Source organism: Equus caballus, chromosome 6, assembly GCF_041296265.1.
Source record: "Equus caballus isolate H_3958 breed thoroughbred chromosome 6, TB-T2T, whole genome shotgun sequence".
Taxonomy (NCBI): domain Eukaryota; kingdom Metazoa; phylum Chordata; class Mammalia; order Perissodactyla; family Equidae; genus Equus; species Equus caballus.
The window spans coordinates 16,050,947-16,070,981 of NC_091689.1; the positions used below are offsets into that span (position 1 = coordinate 16,050,947).

Below are 20,035 nucleotides of genomic sequence, written 5' to 3' on the forward strand. Positions count from 1 at the left end.
GGGGGGCAGTTTTGAGGGAACTATTTCAGGAAATGAAAAATTTAAATAGTCAAGTAACAGTGGGTTAGCATGTTGTTTGTTTGTAAGAGTACAGACAACTTTTGCTGATAGGAAAAGAAGCTGAAATGATATTTTCCCCCTGTCCATTGCATTCAAACCTATCTGCTCTCAATTGGCCTCGAAGTCCTGCTGACAATACCCTGAATATCACTTAAATTCATCCCAATGCCATGAAAACATTCTCAGTTCTGCAGTCAAACATTTTTATGGAACTAAAATAAAGGGCAAATTTTTATAGAAAGTTTCGCTTGCATAAATCCAAAATTAATTTCATAAAAAATCTTGAGAATTTTGGTATATCAAAATCTTGATATACCAGGTAAGCGCCTCTGGCAAGCTAAGAAGAACATTCAAGTAAAATGGTGCTTCTATAATTGATGGTGGAACATCATTAGATAAACCAAAGCCTCAGTTATCCAAGGCCCATTAGTTTTACCAGTCCAATTTGACATCGGCTGTGGACAAGACATGGTGCTAGGGACTACGGCAGAATCCACAGATAAGTAAAAGATGGATCCATCCTCAGAAAGCTTACAATCATTGACAGAGACACGTGTATTCAACTGAGCACGCAAGAAGGAAGATGGTGATAAGTGCTTATGTGGGAAAGGGTTAACTCAGGACACCTGGGTTGCTCAAACCCTGCACATTCCTAAAAGACGCCTGTTTTCAGGACTTTCCTCTGGCTGGCTTCCAGGAGCTAAGCTCTGAATCTTGGACTCTTGGATGCCTCCCTTGTTTACTCTGACAAGGACCCTCCAAATTCCCATTCTATGCCTCATAAATAATTAGCTCAACTGTTTGTATCCATTATCAACTGGAAAAAAGTGGGTGTTAACCAAATTTTAGTTAATCTTCTCTCCTTTCTCCCTGAACTTCAACCCCTGTTCAGCCTGAAGTAGACACAGCCCCTCCTTAAGGAGTTCCTCCAGAGAACAGGCTGAGCTCAGAATAAAATGTCCTTTAACCTACTGTCCCATCATGCCACCTCCACTGGCTCCTCTTGTCCATCCCACTCTATTTTTTTTTAAAGATTTTATTTTTTTCCTTTTTCTCCCCAAAGCCCCCCGGTACATAGTTGTATATTCTTCATTGTGGGTCCTTCTAGTTGTGGCACGTGGGACGCTGCCTCAGGGTGGTTTGATGAGCAGTGCCATGTCTGCACCCAGGATTCAAACCAACGAAACACTGGGCCGCCTGCAGCGGAGTGCGCCAACTTAACCACTCAGCAACAGGGCCAGCCCCTTGTCCATCCCACTCTTGCCACCTGGTTCTTTCCAATCTTGTTTGCTCCTCTTTCTAACTCTTGAGACATTTGCAGAACTCATGTTTGGAGTGTTATTGCCAGTGCAATAGTCTCCACTCCTACTTCCCATTGTGACAGTCCCTTTCCACTTCTTATAGTAATCTTTTTAAATAAAATCTCTCCTTGCCAATGTCCAGAGTTTATTTTTACTTGACATTATCCTCTGGCTGACTGGAGAATTCTTTATGTAAGCATATTCTTGCCTTCTTATTAGTGAATAAAATAAACTGCCCAGGACTCTCAATACCGTATTTGCAAAAATTCTAACAACTTATTTCCTGAATTCATAGAGCACTGATTTATTTACTTCTTAGCCTGGTGAGTTTGCCTTTTGTTTACTTGTGTCTAGGTTGGTTTACCCTTATAGACTCCTTGCTTGTCTTGTATGTCTTTCTCCTGTCCCCAAGACTTACTGTAAAGTCTACAGCTCATAAACTTTGGGAGGGTCGGGGAGAGAATGCCAGATTTTCAAGTTCCTACTGGGATTCCCCAGACTAGGGGATACAGGCTCCTCCTTTACCCTAACACCTCCTAGAGCCTCAGGCTCTGCCCCTTCAATGCATTATTTTCACCAGTGGTCCTCAACCAGTGATTTTGTTCCCTAGGGGACATTGGGTGATGTTGGGAGACACTTCTGGTTGTCATAATTGGGAGGAGGTGCTTACTGGCATCTAGTGGGTAGGAGGCAAGGAGGGTGCTAAACATCCTACAATACACAGGACAGCCCCCTGCAACAAAGAATTATCCAGCCCCACATACCAACAGGGCTGATTTACATAAATATTACTGATCCTAACATATTTAGTCAAAGAACATCTGTTATTTAAAAATTGAAAGTGGGACAGCAACACTTGTCTAAGGGATATATCTACCTTTACCCAATCACATTGTGGCTATCTTTTCTATGAGGCACTTAAGGTCTTAGAGAAAAAAATGATCAACAGTTTGGCAACAAAAATTTATTGATTAGTGTGCAACATTAGATACAACATATATAACTTCATCACATGGTTACAATCCAGTATTTGTGCTTTGTAGGATAAGTAAACATTCATTTGAGCACAACAAAAGTCTACACACGATATTCTGGGATTATTTAAAAAATAAATATACCCTTTTCCATTTAGAAGCACAAAGAACTTTCCGTTTGAGATGATGGATAAATTTTAAAATTTGACATTTGGTTAATGCACAAAATTAATCATACAACCTAAATTTGGATTATTTTTTATAAATGCCTAATGAGTACTGGAAGAGATTCCTGGGGTGGGTCGTGGCAAGGGAAGTATGGCTTACAAGGAAGCTTTCTTGACATTTCAAGGTGTGGATTTCACATAAGGCCAGCACTGATGGCATGGGACCATGTTCACATTTAAAATTACTTCATAATCTCTAAAAATAGTGTAAAAGCATAGAATTTCAGGAAATCTTTAATAAATACCTTCTTTGACCAAGAAAACAAAAGCCAGTGTGGCTTCTTTAGTTGAAGGGATAGAAGACTTCTTAGGGAGAATTTAGATAGCTTTATTTTTCAAAAGAGTAAATCTTTCTTACTAAACTACTTAAATGTGATAGGGTTTCTTTCCCCCAAATTAAATGCCAATATATTTAAATCAGGAAAAGTCTATGATCCCAAACGATTATGTCAAATCCTGCGTCTGACATTATAAATATCTCAATAGCAGGTCTGCCATACAGATACCAACAAATTTATAATGAAACCACTGAGCTGGTGTCAATATATGACTTAACACAACAAGCTCTTCATATTTTATGAACCTCTAGGCTAACTCAATATATTATCTAAGATAACAATCTCTTCGTAATTTACAATAAAAATAAAATGAAAGTTTATATTTTATATACTTTAATACACAAGCAGATTTTATCTCAAAAGACTTTTTTTGCAAGAAAGCTTTCCCGTAGGGTAAGAATTCTGTAGTCTTGTTACTCAAGTAATACAGAAAGGCAAACAAGACAATCTTCAATCTTTCTCTCTCTTAGCTGAACACCAATAGTTTTCTGGTTAGCTAAGGACACAGATACTGTTGGGGAGATGTGGAATATTTATCAGTGGGTTGCAGTAAATAAATGAAATAATCTCAGTAGAGGACATTGGTGTTCTCTTGCATTTCTGTTAATATCCACTGATATTGGTCTGAAAGTAGAAATCTTTTATATCAAAGTTCTGGAAATTTCTCACCATATCTTAAGTGTTTACCTGGGCTGACAGCTTCTTAATGTCCTCAAAAAAGTAAAATAAAGGTTACAGTATAGTTTACAAAACTATTTTGACCAGTAACTTTGTTTCCAGTTGATTCACATAGAGTCATTACATATTATTTTATCCTATTAAAAATATGCAAGTGGACCTTTCCTGGAGTTTGGGCCTAGTTATAAGCTTTTAATTTGGGGCCCATTAAAATTTATGCTTTTCAAGTCATTCTAAATCAAGCTCTTTTGAACTCACCCACAGGCTGTATTGATTTGTACAGATCTACATTTTGCTTTTCCTCAGATTTATTCCACGTGCAGTAGACTTGAACAGCAGATTTTTCTGCGGCTCTGCTAATGTGATGTGATGTTTTAAGAAAATTTAGAGCATTCAGAACAAACCACAGTAATCTAAACTGGAATAAAGGAAAGGCAGACTCTATGGGACATAGCTGCTTTATCCCAGTTCCAAGAGCCAGTCAAAGAGACTCGGGGTCCCATCCTTCCGCTCTTCATGCATTTTGCAGTACTGAACAACTGCGTGAAAGATATCTCCCACTTTCCAGGACTTCTGATGAACTAGCCGCACGACATCTAGAAACTAAATAAAGCACAGAGTTAGGGCTCATGTATCACAGAGGATCCTCAAAGTCATCTCATTCAACCGTTCTTCCAAAGCCAACGGCTCTCCAGGCTATTTTTGAATATCTCTAGTGACAGGGGAGTATTTTCCAGGACAGTCTGTTTTCTTTTTAGACAGTTCAGATTATTAGAGAGTTCTTTCAACTGAACCGGAATTTTCCTCACAGCAGTTGCCACCCATTGATAGTGGGAGACTAGATGGAATTCTTTCAAGAGTCTGTCTTTTAGATATTTGAAGAGTTTCCTCAGGTCTGCTTTTCTCTGGGTTACACGCTCTCTGACAGGACTGCATAGCATGGCTTCCAGTCCCTTGTATCTGTGTCACAAAGAATCTCTCATCGGATGTATACATTTAGGCCAAACAAATCAAGTGCTTACATTTTGCGTAGGGACACCTACTGGTTCCTCACTCTATCTTGAAAAGTCCATTCTCTCATCATCAAGTTTCAAGAGATGTTTGCTTTCCTTTGCAACAGGAAAAGGAAAGCTGGAGGAATCACCTCGATTTGTCATGTGGTTATTGGTACCGGCTTCAACTGGCCACAACTTAGAAAGTTTTTACTGCAGGTGAATTCTGAGCTGGAGCATAGGAAGATGGGGAAATCATTATAGATCATTCTTTTGTGAAATTGTGGGATGAAGCCCAGCATGAAGGCCTCTCAAACTCCTTAGATACTTTTTTAAAAAAGTAACGATTATTAAGAGCCAAAATCTCTAGGAAATACTTTCATGCAAGTAATCTCATTCAATTTTGTCAACAACCCCGTGAAGTAGGCATTTACAGATCAAAAAATTGAGAGCTTGGGAGATGAAAAGTTGGCAGCAGGATGTATGATCTTCTCACATTCCAGACCAATGCTCTTGCATTTTGGAGGTAGGAGAATACAGCATTGATTTTTATTTGGAACTCTGGGAGAAAGGATAGGTTGAAAATCTGGTATAGTTTTATGAGGAAGAAAGACCAATTTGTTAAAAAAAGATGAACGTTGTGGTTTAGTTACTATTTGTTCAATGTTTCCTTCTAGAATTTCTTTGCTCTGCTCTTACTACATTTGGTCAGACTTTCGTGATCAGCCAGAAACTGGAATGCTAATTTCCTTCTGGTCTCTTCCTCTCTCTCCAGTTTTGAATTTGCTAATTCATTTCAATTGACAAATTCAAGAAGTTGTCTTATAGAACGCTACTATTAAATTATGTTTTTTCTTCCAGATTTGATGGCACCAACTATTTGCACAGTTACAGAATCCAGCGCCTTATTGTACTCACTTGCCTTGTGTTGCCTTAATCAGAATAAAGCAGTTTTCTAGGCTGGAAAGTGAAATACTTAACTTTTAAGGTATGGAAACATAAGCATTATCTCAAAGAGTTTTAGGATGATATAAACAAAGAAACAGATGGGAGGCCAATGGCAACTATGTTATAGATGGTAATCTTCCAGGAAAGGACAACTTCTTAGCCATCTTTTAATATCTTGCGCCTAAACCTAATCCATGCTCAGTAAATATTGGCTGAATGACAGAACGAATGAATGACCAGGTGAGTCACAGACATTCAAAATGATCAAGAAGACTATTTGAAATATGGAGTGATGTCCAGAATCATTGAGGATGAACCTTGTCTAAATATTCATTCTTGAGTTTTATGTAATATATTTGCACATACGTAATTTTTAAAAATGCATACCTTGGGGCTGCCTACTCAATAATTTTCTATCTATAGGATGCTCCACAAAAATGGTTGGAGGCTACGGATCTAGGCAAAGGCTGAACAGAGCCTAGACTGGGGCAGTGGTAGTGGGCAAGGAGCAAAGTAAAAGCTGGTCATGGGGCACATGTCTCATCACACTAGGACTGAGAGTGGGTGTGTATGTTGTTGGGGTGGGATACCCAAGACCTCTCTTCACTGCTCACTACAACAGCAATGGAAGGTTAGCTCCTTTCAGCTCCATCAGTCCCATGATAGAATTTCAGAGACTATTAGTTGTCTAGGACCCCTCACAATTCTATCTGGCTTTCTGTCTGTCAGATTCCTGAAACTTTAGAGAGCTTAATCCTCTAGGTTAAAGTGTTGCTTAAAATGCAAATACCCTCAGAAAGGGGAACATTTCAGGTGGCTATTAGCAAGTTATGGAGATGCATAAAAAAATTTTGTGAGCTGTTACTTATATCTTGGTGTGTATGAAAGATTCAAGGCGTGTTCTACTGGACAGAGTGGCAAAAACATGATGCCTCAGAGAAAAGGAGAAAAAGGCTAGGCTGACTTCGTATGATTCAATTAATGAGACTTTTCTAGCTCCTACTGGAAGTCTAGAAAATAAGTGTTCTTGGTGGAGAAGCCTTGAACATCAAGTTTCTGTGGTCTTACTGAGAGAGATTCATGTCATTGACTTCTCTTCAATATTTCCCTTAAGAGTCACCAATGGCCTTAGGCCACACTCATCTCTTGAGTGTGTCTCCAGGCCCTTAACGTGTCTTATAAAGATGTAATCAACATAAAGTACACAGAAATATAAAATTACCCTTATCTCCTTTCTTGCTTCTTTCTATAAATCCTGGCTCACTGGGTCACCACATTATTCCCAACTTTTATCTCTGAGTCATTACTCTAAGACAGAATCAAAGCTCTGGGGAAAATACCAATATTTGCTAAACCTTCCCAGAAGGCTCTCTGCCTCAGACCTTTCTGGAAGCCCCATACCAGCTTCTTTCTGTCTATTTTGGGCCTACTACCGGAGGGTCTCCCCCTGTGGTGATGATCACAGGATCTTGTTGACTGACCCACACTTGTCAAAATGCCCTACCAGCTGGGTCACTCAGTCGGCAGTTTGTGGCATGGTCACAGGCTATTCCATCTCATGATTTCTAAATCCAAGGCTGGTATCCCAATAAGGCAGCTTTTCAAAATGATCTGGCCCCTAAAGATAGCCTGCTCTGAGACTGCGATGACTTAATCTCAGACATCGAGACCTTGAAACATCTGCGAAGCTGATGAGCAGAAAGGTCTCACACTTTTTCTTCCTTCATTTACAAAAGTTTCTAGATAAAAATGAAGCTAAGATTGTGAAGAAGCCAGACAATGACATTTCCAGCTTATTCCTATAGCCTTCTAAAACCACGATCTACTTAGCAGCTAGGCCTAGATTTTTTCATTGTACCTATTCATGGTATTGCCTTGGTAATTCCATAATCAGCTTTAGTATGTCGGGGATCTGGGTTTTTCTTTCCAATGCATTGAAAAATAACAATCTAAGTTTTTCATTTCCTGCCATTTCACCATCAATAATAATTAGGTTCCCTTCCCATGTCATAGTTGGTATTTCCTTGAGCAGATGTTTTGTCTTAGGACTAAAGAATTTACATTCTGGGATGGTATATGATTAGTAGACTCATTTGCAAAAAACATCATATTGTAGGTGGCTTTTATATTCTCAGGTGCATTTACTAAATTAGATTAATTGTTTGCAAAATCATGTGGTAGAATCTATGGGAGTTGTTGCAAACTGTGTGGTTCTTTTGAAACATTCAACTTAAATTTCTGAAAGGAGCTACCATCTTTTACTGCAAGGCAAAATTCCATTTCATTAAGAACAAATGAGTTGGTCTTTATATTGTGCCTGCAATTATGGACTGTAGAACTGTGATTCTCAGCCTTGGCTGCACTCTGGAACCACCAGGGACCTTTAGAAAACCCCAAAGCCTGAGCGTCATCCCAAGAGAAGATTCTGATTTAATTAGCCAGAGCATCAGGGTCTATAAAATCTCCCCAGATGATTCTGGCACACAGTAAATTTGAGAACCATGACTAAGGAATTCAGTTCAAGACAGTTTCTTACATTTACAAATGAAGGGACTTAATATTTATTAAGGACTGAACATTTGTGTCCCTCCAAATTCATATGTTGAAGCTCTAACCCCTGATGTGATGTTATTGGGAGGTGGGACCTTTGGGAGATAATTAGATTTAGATGAGGTCATGAGGATGGGGCTCCCATGGTAGGATTCATGCCATTATAAGAATAGGAAGAGACACCAGAGCTCTCTCTCTCTGCCGTGTGAGGACACAGGAAGGAAGAGAGTCCTCACCAGGAACTGAATCTGCTGGCACCTTGATCTTGCACTTCCCAGCCTCCAGAACCATGAGAAATAACTGTCTGTCATTTTAGCCATTCAGTCTATGGTATTTTGCTTTAGCAGCTGAGCTGACTAAGACAGCATTTAATTCTTCCTTATTTTTCTTTGCTTTGTTATGTATTTCTTCAAAACTGAGACTTCAAGTGTGGTATTTTTGGAAGTTAGGTTAACAGTCAATATCATTAACATTTTCTCTCTTATTCTCCATCTACTACTTTGCAGGTAGAATGGAATAAGGAATTAGAGGTGAGGTTACTTCTCTTCTGCCGCCTCTTTCTTAGGAAGGTACACATACATCTGTTTCCTCTCCTCTGTTCTATACACCACCTCCAAGAAAAGGAAGTAATTCTCAAAGCAGGCCTAAAGATTAGAAAGGCACCCGATTTACAGCGAGGCCAGTCAGCAGCTCACTCTAGCTCACAGAAGCTCGCTGAATTTAAACAGAAGACAAAGAGCTGGAGAGCAATCATGCTTCGGATCCCCAAAGCAAGAAAACCAGCCAATTGATGTCATTTCTTTTAACCACTTGCTTTCATGATTTTTTTTCACCTTGAATTACATAGTTTAAAATTAAGTGGGGGTGGGGGGGGGCAGAGAAGACTCCTGGCTGAGTGGTTAAGCTCATGCGCTCCACTTTGGTGGATCAAGTTTTCACTGGTTTGGATCCTGGGCAGGGACAAGGCACTGCTCATCACGCCATGCTGAGGTGGCGTCCCACAAAGCACAACTAGAATACTTGCAAGTAGAATATACGACTATGTATGGGGGGCTTTGGGGAGAAGGAGGAGGAGGAGGAGGGGGAGGAAGAGGAGGAGGAGGAGAAGAAGAAGAAGAAGAAGAAGAAAAAGGCTGGCAACAGATGTTAGCTCAGGTGCCAATCTTAAAATAAAATAAAATTAAATTAAATTAAAGGGGGCTGGCCCTGTGGCTGAGTGGTTAAGCTTGTGTGCTCCGCTTCAGCGGTCCAGGGTTTGCCGATTTGAATCCTGGGTACAGACCTAGCACACCACTCATCAAGCCATGCTGTGGTGGCATCCCACATAGAAAAACTAGAATGACCTACAACTAGTATACTGGGACTTTGGGGAGAGGAAAAAAAAACGAAGAGGAAGATTGGCAACAGATGTTAGCTCAGCGCCAATCTTCTTACCAAAAAAAAAAAAAGCATACTTAAAACTAGGGTCCTTGTGAATTACATTTACAAACTGTTTTAGATCATCAGGTGGTAGGATTCCCAGCAATCTTTCCCCTGGAATTTAGTGTGTTTAAAGGCCACCTCAAATTCTGCCACTCCTTCAGGATGTTTCTTATGGAAAGGGGTCTCAAACTCTACTGCTCATCAGAATCACTTCACTCGAGGGAAGCTGTTCAAAATGTATATTTCTGGGCCCCACTCCTAGGAAGTGATCAGGGCCCAGAAGGGCCCAAGGAATATGAATTGTAAATAAGTGTCCCAGGTGATTCTGTGCTTTTGGCTTATAGTCGAGATGTGATAAATACTGTTTTCAGTGTGTTTCTCATCTCCCTGGTCCAGAATAAGTTCCTACTGTATTTCAAGTTTGCTCTTTACAACCTGAGCCTCTCTTGCTTTATGTTATCCCTACTTTGAGTCTCTCTTGAACTGGAATGTAAATTCCAAAAGGGTAGGAAATTTTATCTCTTTTGTTCCTGTATCCCCAGAGCCTCAAACAGTGCCTGGCATGTTGCACTTGCTCAACAAACGTTTGATGAATGTTCTGAGTGTACAACTTTCAAGTGAACTTAGCCCTTTAATGATTAGAATAAACCATGAAAGAGAAAGCTTGAAAATAAAAGTGCCATTTATCAGAGAGGAGTGACAGTACATTGGGCACCCAGAATGTTTGGAATCTGCCTTTGGAGTTGAAGTAGGGCTGGAATTCATTATAAGCTGACTTTCAGCGCCCTCCAGCTCCAAGGCCAAGTTCATGGGCAGTGGTGGGAAAGATGAGCTGCTTCAGTATCCATTCATGATCTCCTCTCCCCCTTTAGTTCATGCCTATATTTTCACAATGCAGGAGGGTTAATGAGCTGGGAAAACCATAAAGGGACACATGTTAACTAAATTAATCTATCCAAAAAAATGCAGAATTCACACAGATTGGGAATCAGGGTATATACCTGTGGATGGTGTTTAATGCTCTAGTGATGGTGGGAAAATGACATTTCTGAACTTAACAGAACCTTTTTTCAACCTTCTCCAAGCTGATGAGTAGCTAATGAGACACGGTTGCTCTTGTGTGACACGGCCTTGGTGGGAGGCCACTTGAAAATGGCCACTTAACTACCTAGCTATTTAAAAAAACAATCAGAATGAGGTCTCCAATGCACTATTGATAAAAGAAAGGATATCAAACTCTTGCTTAAGGGTTTGCTTTACATAACCAATGTTGTCTCAGACAACAAAAAGTGTCCATTTCTGGAGAAGCCACTATGTGCAGAGAACCTTAACTGACTCTGAAAAAAAAATGAGAAGATTTAGTCCCTAAAATTCCGTTACTTAGAAACAAGCTCCTTGAGTTGATGCTAAATTGAATGCATGAAACATTATTTAATGTTTTTCTTGATAACACTAGTGGAACGTTTACTTTCTCAGAAAAATAGCTTTGAGCAAAGACAGGTATCCTCTTTAAGAATTGAAAATCAGTGAGGATAAATAAATATCAAGTCAGGGCATGATTTACATAATCTAGATGTTAGTGACACCCCCCTTGTCTTTTCACCCAATGGAGATTTGTGAGATATGTACTCGCACAGAGTATTAAGCTGTTTCTTCAAAATGGCGGATTGTATAAAAATCTACCTCATTAAGAGATCATCTGAAAATGTACCATGTAATGCTCTGGAAATAAAGCTGAAAACCAGTTTTTCCAGGAATCTGAGAATGTACTCCGCCCGAGAGTGTTCTTGTTCTCCTCCCCAGTGGCAGGGGATCTTTGGGATTGGGTATAGCAAGAGGGCTATTTCACTCTACTCTTTGCACGGGCAGGCTGGGTGGTAAGGTGGGAGGAGAATTTATCAAATAGTGAACCACTCATCACCTTGCAAACAAAGGTGTGACAAGGAGAGGCTAGTATCTAGATTCAGATGGCTTAGAACTGTAGGCAGTCTTAGGCATGAAGAGAAATAGAAATTACTGCTTAGAGAGAGAGGCTGAAGTGAGAAAGGGCACAGAAAGTAAATTAGATCTCTTTCTCAATTTTTTTTCAGTAGCCAATCCCACTGGCTGGTGATGCAGAGGTGGGGAAGCTGTTCTAATTACTATGTGCGTGGGCAAGATGGTAAAATATCGGGGCTGGCCCCGTGGCTGAGTGGTTAAGTTTGCACGCTCTGCTTCGGTGTCCCAGGGTTTCACCGGTTTGGATCCTGGGTGTGGACATGGCACCGCTCATCAGGCCATGTTGAAGTGGGGTCCCACATGCCACAACTAGAAAGACCCACAACTAAAGATATATACAACTATGTACCAGGGGGATTTGGGGAGAAAAAGCAGGAAGAAAAAAAAAATATTGGCAACAGTTGTTAGCTCAGGTGTGAATCTTTAAAAAAAAAAGATGGTAAAAAGTCTTTTATTTCAGGCTGCTAGATTTTGGCAGTGAGAATTAAAATGCAATTACTCGATTAAAAAAAAAATCCAGATTGTAACTCCAAAGCAATTTATCTTGAGAGACACACTCTGTTGAAAGGTATTTGTGGAGAAAGAGGGGTTTCAGTATTGGGCTCAGCCATCACTATCTGAGAACTCTCTCGCAGACCAGACTCTCGGGGTCCTGACTTGCTCATTAGTGAAAAAGGAACAGTCTCCATTCTGCTCTTCTCACAGGCTTGTTGAGAAACAAGTACAATGAGTACATGGAAGTACTTTGTGACAATACGATATTTTAAAAATGCATAGTGGAGGTGATAGGAAGGATCCTAAAATGGCTCCCAAGATTTTCTTCCCTAATCCTCAGTACCATGAATAGGATGAGATAATTATGCCCTTATGTTATCTCACGTGGCAAAGGGGATTCTTTGGTTAATTTTGAGTTAAAAGGGAGGCTAGCTGGTGAACCTAATCTAATCCCAAGAACCCTTGAAAAGCAGAGAGTTTGCTCTGGCTGGTGGCAGAAGGAGTAACAGAGACTGACAGCAGGAGAACATGGAGGAGGCCACATGACAAGGAATGTAGGCAGCTTTAGAGGCTGAGAGTTGCCCTCAGCTGATAGCCAGCCAGGAAATGGGGCCCTCAGTCCTACACCGACCAGGAACTGAATTAGGACAACGAACCAAACAAACGCAGAAGTTTACTCTTCCCCATAGTTTCCAGACAAGTGCCCACCCAGAGCGATGTCTTTATTTGTGCCTTTTAAGTCCTTGAGTGGAAAGTACAGCAGCATTCATCCAAACTTCTGACAACAGAGCTGGGGTGGTTGTTTTAAATCAGTCAACTTGTGGCAGTTTGCTACTCAGCAATAGAAAACTAATATAGCAACATTATTATTAATTTGAATTGTTTTCAAAGGAGCATACACTTAAATGATGGAAAATTGAGCTTGAAGACATTGACAGATGGATTTGTGCTTTAATCTTAATTGAGATTCTGCAACAGTTAGTGGCAGGTCTTAGAGATATGGAATTGAGTGATAGCTGCTATTAATTTTGATGTTGGCCAAACATCTATTCCCTAACTTTATATTTCTGGTGGGTGGAGAATGACTATGAGAAAGTTTGCATAATGCAAACCTGTTCAGTAGGGAATTAAAAATGCCTTTGCTTGGACACCATGCCTCAGTCTGTTTTAAACATCAATGTGGCCTCACTTTGGTTTCTAGGATATATCAAGCCTTTCCTTCTACCTTTTATTTAAATGAGTGTTGATACAGAGGCTGGTTCCAGAGCAAGCAAACATGGAAAAAATAATAGACTCCTTGAAAAAGTTCCCATCTCCTCAATTACTTTCTCATTGTCACCAACTGGCTGAGACAAATGGAAGGTCAAAGAAACAGTAATCATGATTATATTTATGCAAGTGGAAGGTTTCAAAGTTCTAGCACAATTTTAAGGTGAAAAAGTCAAGAACAAACAGTTCAAATTCAAATAGATTAAAACGGAGTATTTACTGAGTTTCCAGCAGTGATCAAAACACAAAGCTTTATTGATATCTAAACACAGAATGTGATACCTTTTCGATTCTGTTTTCCTGAGATTTCTTAAAGTAGATGGTGGGGATCCCAAGTTCAGAGGCAGCTATCCACTGTAGAGTGGCTCGAAGTTCAGCATCAGGACACTCTGGCTCCAGGTCAAAGTTGATCACCAGCAGGCTCCCCTGGCGACTGGCTGCTCCCACTGGCATGCCAGAGGCACATTCTGAACACGGACACAACCACAGCCTTACTATGCTTTCCAGAGGGAGATTGCAGGCAAATTGTGTGTCAAAATTATGGGAACGTGGCTTACCCTCTATGTGTTCTGACTGTTCCTTAAGAATCTCCTTTTCTTCTACTAATTCACTTTGGGAGAAAACAACAGTATATGGTTGGTAACGTTTAGGAAGAGTAAGCTGTAAATGGAAGATGAGGTGATGGGTCTTATTGATCTAAAAGCTTCTGAAGTTTCATTCTATAGTTATCATTTTTTGTAGCATGAAGAAATACTAGGGAAATACCAAAGTGGCTTTCATGTAGGACTACTGGATCTGAAATATCCCATCTCTCTCTAAAAAAAAAAGGCTAGATAAACTGCATCATTTTAGTTGGGATAATTGGTGTGGGGAACCCTGAGAGATGCATTCTTCCATTCTCCCCAACCTCCTTTCCATAAACCTTTAGAGGTTAGAACAGCCAAGGAGAGATTATGTAGGTAACTAGTTCTGATTTGAGGATTTATCCTTCTGTATTTGACTTGTCATTTAAAGGACCATATACTTCCACCTTGACACAATGATTTTTTTCCTATGATAGCAACACAAACTTGCATTTTAGTTGAGGAAAATATTTTTGTGCATGTGTATAGTTCTTTTGTCTGAAACAAGGGAAAAAACAATGAACTGCAGAACTTAAATTGTACAACAAAATATCTCAATTATTTGAAATTTTTCTTTTTCTTTCTTTTTATCGGGACTTGGTTTAGAACAAAAGACTCATAACTGAAGGGAGTATTTCGTTAGATGTGGGAATGTTCAATATTTGAGGTGTTTTCTTGTAGTTAGCACTTACGAGGGAGCCTTATATATAGTAGGAGGACTCAGTGAATGCTTCCAAAATGAGAACATATGGCTCAAGAACTGAAAGGAAGTGCCCATCTTGGGAAGCCTATATTTTTGTCTTGTCTAGAAATTAAAGTATAGGGGCTCTTAAAAATGTGTCTTCTTTTCCCCCTTATATTCTACGCTACTGCTAAGATCTGGCTGGTAAATTCCATTTTATTTCTGATGTTGAGAGAGAATATAGTCCTTCTTTCATGCATACCTAATTATTTGCAGAAGAATGGCCAATTTCCTAAGGGTCTAGATTTTCTGCTAGATCTCTATGTGTGTGATATGAGTGAAATGATGTATGGTAGGTACAGTTTCTGCTATTATGGATCTGTATGGTGCTGATATGGGCGGTGGTCTTGGTTTTCCCTGAAAACATGTAGTCTTTGGGGTCCTAGGCTCATACATGGAGGCTTTCTCCATGGAAACAGGTGGAAAAAGTAGCTAAATAAATGTTCCTGAAGGAGAAAAATAAATTCATCCCAAAGTAGTCCTTTTCTTTGTTTTGGGTCTTTTTGGGTTCTTCTTTTAAAAAAGAACAAAATAAAAAGATAATGTGTAGGTTCAGCTCTACTTGTGGAAAATGGCTGTGCAGAACAACAAAGGGTGCGTTGCAACCTTCAATCACTGAGGAATACTCCCAGAGGCAGGGTGCCTGATTAAATAGTGAGTTAAAATGCTTTAGCTATAGATAGTCATTGAGGAAATCAGTCAGGGAGCAACTTTGGTCCTGTACTTCATTTTCATTTTTTCTGAAATTTCAGAAATCTACAAATAAAAAGCTAAGGCATAATGGTCAAAAATAGATTTCAACTTACTTAACTTTCCAGAATAAATAGATTCTAGATATAGTCCTGACCTCACATTGCCCTCCCATTCTGCACCATATTTATGTAATACATATTGTATCTCTCTAAGTGTTAGGGTCTTTTAGGTCATCATATTGTGGGGAGCAGTGTCACTATGTAGGTATGACACATCTCTATCATGGTACCGTATGGTTTTAGACACATTTAGTACTGATAATCCCAGGTGTCTACAAGTAAAGGAAAAACCATTCACCCTATATGCTATTGAACAACAGTCTTCATTGGTTGGCATGGTACAATTTAAATGGATTTTTGCTTCTATGCATCCAACTAGATAAAACGACATATATTTCTGATTATATGGATAAGCTTTATCTGAAATGATTATATCATAGGGTGCACATTTGAAATCCAGAAAGCAAGTGGTGGTAGGATGGGGCTATTCTAAGCCTGAGTTCTTGCAAGAGTGACCCAGAACTACATGGAACCACGTGGGGACCACGGCAGTACAGATATGATGAAATCAGTGGTTGGGCAAAACCTGAATGATCAAAATGGGTTGCCGGATGAAATTGGAGTAGCGGTCTCACAATCACTGCATCTCGGTGGCTACTTACTTAATCATGGGAGAAGATGGCATGCTTTCCTGATAAATGTCCAGGTCCATAATGCCAAGACTGCTAGTGGCACTACTGTTGCCATTGCTGATAAAGCAAAAGTTTACATATTAATGCCAGTCTCCATCACCTGGCTACACTGCCAACACTGATGTTCCATTGATCTAAGAGATCTTTCCTTTGGTCCCCAGAAGAATGTTGCCTGTGTCTAGGACTCCTAAATTGATATTTATTTGTGACCAAATTAGGGGAAACACAACAAAAGGCATTTTTGGCTCAAGCCAATCATCATCATCATCATCATCATCATCATCATCACCATCATCATGATCAATGTTTTCCAATTTCTGCAGTTGTGTCACACCTGGTGGATCACACCTTGTGAGTGACAATCAGCATGACTCGTCTCTTCCTCATTCTAGTTACAGTGATAATCTTTGTATATCAGCAAGAGACTCCTTGGGTATACCCATAGAGATGAAGATACTTCTGAGAATGCTGCCTGGGAGAGATCCTGGAATGCTTGTCTATCTGCTTCTTGGCGTTTCACAAAAGCCAGTGGATGCATGCCCTCCCTTTGCTCTTAAGGGGATGTTTCTGAGGGATATTCCATAGGGTATGCACCTGGCTCAATGTTTCCCTACAGGACTACAGAATTTATAATTACAAAACCGGGCAATGCCAAAGTTTACAGCTCCCTTATCTTAAAATCTCTGAGAAGACCCAATGCCTTATGTATCATGGAGAAGGAGGGATCACGCATTGAAATAAAAATGAAAATTCATTTTCATAAGTTGCACAATCAACATACAGTTTAGTTATTAACCTGGAACTTACTTACTGAAACAAAGTAGAATTGAGCCAATTTTTAGGCTCTATTTGTACTTGCAAAATGGAATGCAGTCAATTTCATCAAACCCACTGAGTTTCCTCACACCTTCTCTATTTCCCAAGGATCTCTCTTCCAATTAAGGTTTTCAAAGGGTAGGTGCTGCGATGTCATGTAATGGGACAGACTTCCCTTGGGAGTACCGTGAGTAACCAATTAGACTCCCTCAATTTCAAATTCCTGTCTTGGGTTTTGTGTGGGGTACTGAATACATTCACCTACCAAAATTTGATGATGCAAACATTAGACTGGAGGCAATCAACCTTATAAACTGCTGCTAAGTCCAAATTTCAAAATCTCTTTGGTTTTTGTCTCTATATTGAAACATTTCTCACTGGTTTTTGGAATTTTAGACCAATTGTTTAACATTGTGATATTTTCCTAAATCTAAACAGACTGAACTGCCAGAAATAAAACCTTTAAAGAGCCATGCACCCAGAAGCATCTGAATCTCATTTTCCAATCCGCCTTTCTGGAAAGTCTGTGGACTTGTTGGCCCAGCATTAAGTAAGACTTTGGGCAGAAACATAGAGATTCTTCTAGTTTTCACCTCAGAGGGATAGTTTTTAGTTATGTCTCCGATTGGCAGGAGTCCAATCAAATCTGATCTCTCATTAGCTCCTCTCTAGCTTTTCCAGAGCAGCAGGACAGAGGACAGGGGAGAGAAAGGGCAGGGACAGTCAGGCCAAACAACACAACACAGTGTGGAAACTTGCCTCATGTAAACCCAGCCTGGGTTGCATCTGAAATACAAATGAACCAGAAAGAAAGCATCAAACACACCAGGTGCAATAGCAGCTCCTATCAAAAAATTCACAGTTGTTGCCATTGAACGCACTAGGTGGGACTTGCAGAAAAGAAACAGCTGACTTTTAACATTGGTCAAGGCAATTGGAGCCATAAGTGTATATTAAGATACCTCTCAGCACAAATCATAACAGGCAGGCAACTTGACTGAGTGGATGCTTTCCTTTTTGCTCTCTCTGTTAGGCACCCTTTGCAGAGAACCATTTAAAATGCATTTCTGGAATCTGTGTTGAGACCTGTTTCCCAGGGAAGTCAAGTGAAGAGCACGTACCTCATGGATTGCTCACTGAGCTGCAGAAAACTACTTGTGTCGTCTGGGTTGTCCTCCTCGTTGGCAAGCTGGGACCAGCTGTCAGTGCTCTCCGCACTGCTGCCAGGAGGGTTGGAGAACTCATCTGGTACTCTGCCTTCTGTTGAGACTTCAGCCTCTGGCACATCTCTGGCATCAAGGCTGTCACTGTAAATGGCAAGATATTATTACCAAGAGTGGTGGCCCAAGACTGAACTTTTCATGGGGAACTCGCTGGCTACTCTGTTGAGAATGAATCTCCACCATAGTGAACGGGATGTCCTTGGACAAAGGCGGAGTCTTTATTTTAGGCTAATCCTTCTGCTGTTGCCCTAGGTCTCATTTTGCCTTTTCAGGATTACTCTCCATCAGCTTTCCCATCTCTTTAATTGATGTCTTTCAATGGACTCCCTCCATTCATTTCAAAAACACATGGCCTGTATACATAAGAATGTGATGTACATAAATGTGGGTCAGTGGTGTTTAAAATGAAGATACAAAGAGCATCCTCCCCAAAGATTATGATTCAGTGGTTCTGCAGGGAGGCCCAGAAATGTGCATTTTAAACAACCACTCCAGGTGATTCTAATGCAAGTGGACCATGTACTCACCTCAGTTCTGGTGGTTTACCAAGTCATTTTGCCTAGTAATGCCTCTAAACATATTTTGCACTTGCAGCCACCTTTTTATACCATCTCCTTCCTGAAACCTCTGATCTACATCAGCACCACTTTTCTAGATTCGTGCTTTTTTAGATCAAGCAGCTCTCCAGACATTTAACCCTTGATCTGACAGCCTTTCTCGTTGAAGCCTTTCCTCCCTGGCCTCCCGTGAATTTCTGTCTCTCTAGACACTCCTTTTCTGGAAGCTGGTTCTCTCTTTTTCATTTGAGTTTCGCTATAGCTAGCTCTGATTGATTCACTGCCCTCTTTTCCAGGCTGTCCCTAAACAATCTCATCTACTCTCCTGCCTATGAAAATAGCTTTCAAATATGAACTCCAGCCAGGACCCCTCTTCCTGATTCTGGGGCTCTTTTACGGCTGGTCTTCTGAATATATTCAATATGTCTCATTAACATCTCAAAATCAATACATCTAAAACACACTCTAATTGCCCTCCCATCCTCTTCCTGTGTTTTTATTTCCATTGACTTTTCTGAATGGGCATAAATCTTGCAGTCTTCTGGCTTCTTCTTCTCGCTCTTTACATTCAATCAGTTGCCATGTTCTTTCAGTTCCATCTCTAAAGTAACTCTCACCTACTTATCTTTGTCTCTGCTCATGGAATTGTCTTAATTTAGGTCCTTCTGAAGTGCTAGAATTTTAGATTTGGAAGAAATCTCAGAGATTTCTTGTAGATTAGGATGTAGAAGTTCAGTGGGGTCGAATGACTTATCCAAGGTTGCGACGAGTTGGTACCAGACATTAGACCTCAAATTTTGAGACTGGTGGGCATTGCACCATCACTTCTTGCCTGAACTATATTGTATTGACCTCCTGACAGTTGAGCCCCAACCATTCCTCTTCTCTCAAAACCTTCTTCCCATTGATGCCAGATTAATGCTTCCAAGGCATGTCTTTGACCATGATTGTCAAAAACCTACAAGACCTCCCTGAAGCTAACCTCTGCCCTTCATGGCCCTCCCTGCCTGTCAAGTTTTATCTGCCTCTATCGAGTCACTCCTTAGGAAACAAAATTACTTGTTGTTCCTCATTCCTCAAACGTTCCAGGGATTTCTTGCTTGTTGGTCTTTGCCTGTTGCTGCTCCTACTGCATGCTGGAGACCAGAGTGCTTTGAACACTGTTCCTGCAGTCCCACCACCTGTCACCTATTCAACTGTAGATTGAATTTCAGTTCCACTACCTATAGATTCCAGTTCCACAACCTTTCACCCATTCAACTTGGACAAGTTTTATTTTTTTATTATTTGTTTTGAGGAAGATTAGCCCTGAACTAACTACTGCCAATCCTCCTCTTTTTGCTGAGGAAGGCTGGCCCTGAGCTAACATCCATGCCCA

At 40.3% G+C, this 20,035-nt stretch overlaps 1 protein-coding gene across 8 annotated transcripts in view; it reads right to left on the reverse strand.

Annotated features, from left to right (window-relative positions):
- Positions 1–2,310: 2,310 nt before the first annotated feature.
- The window catches only part of SPHKAP (SPHK1 interactor, AKAP domain containing), a 154,411-nt gene continuing 136,686 nt past the window's right edge, over positions 2,311–20,035 (reverse strand). For 3 of the 8 annotated variants that reach the window (XM_070269436.1, XM_001494233.6, XM_023642484.2), the window contains 5 exons: positions 17,999–18,184; positions 16,032–16,118; positions 13,810–13,862; positions 13,535–13,719; positions 2,311–4,181 (listed from right to left, as the gene is read on the reverse strand). In XM_070269436.1, the coding sequence (XP_070125537.1) occupies positions 4,038–4,181; positions 13,535–13,719; positions 13,810–13,862; positions 16,032–16,118; positions 17,999–18,184 (655 nt within the window). In that variant the 3' untranslated portion in view covers positions 2,311–4,037. Of the gene's footprint in view, positions 4,182–13,534; positions 13,720–13,809; positions 13,863–16,031; positions 16,119–17,437; positions 17,664–17,998; positions 18,185–20,035 lie in introns of those variants that run through there. The other 5 variants (XM_070269438.1, XM_070269437.1, XM_023642485.2 and 2 more) reach the window with 2 other exon arrangements.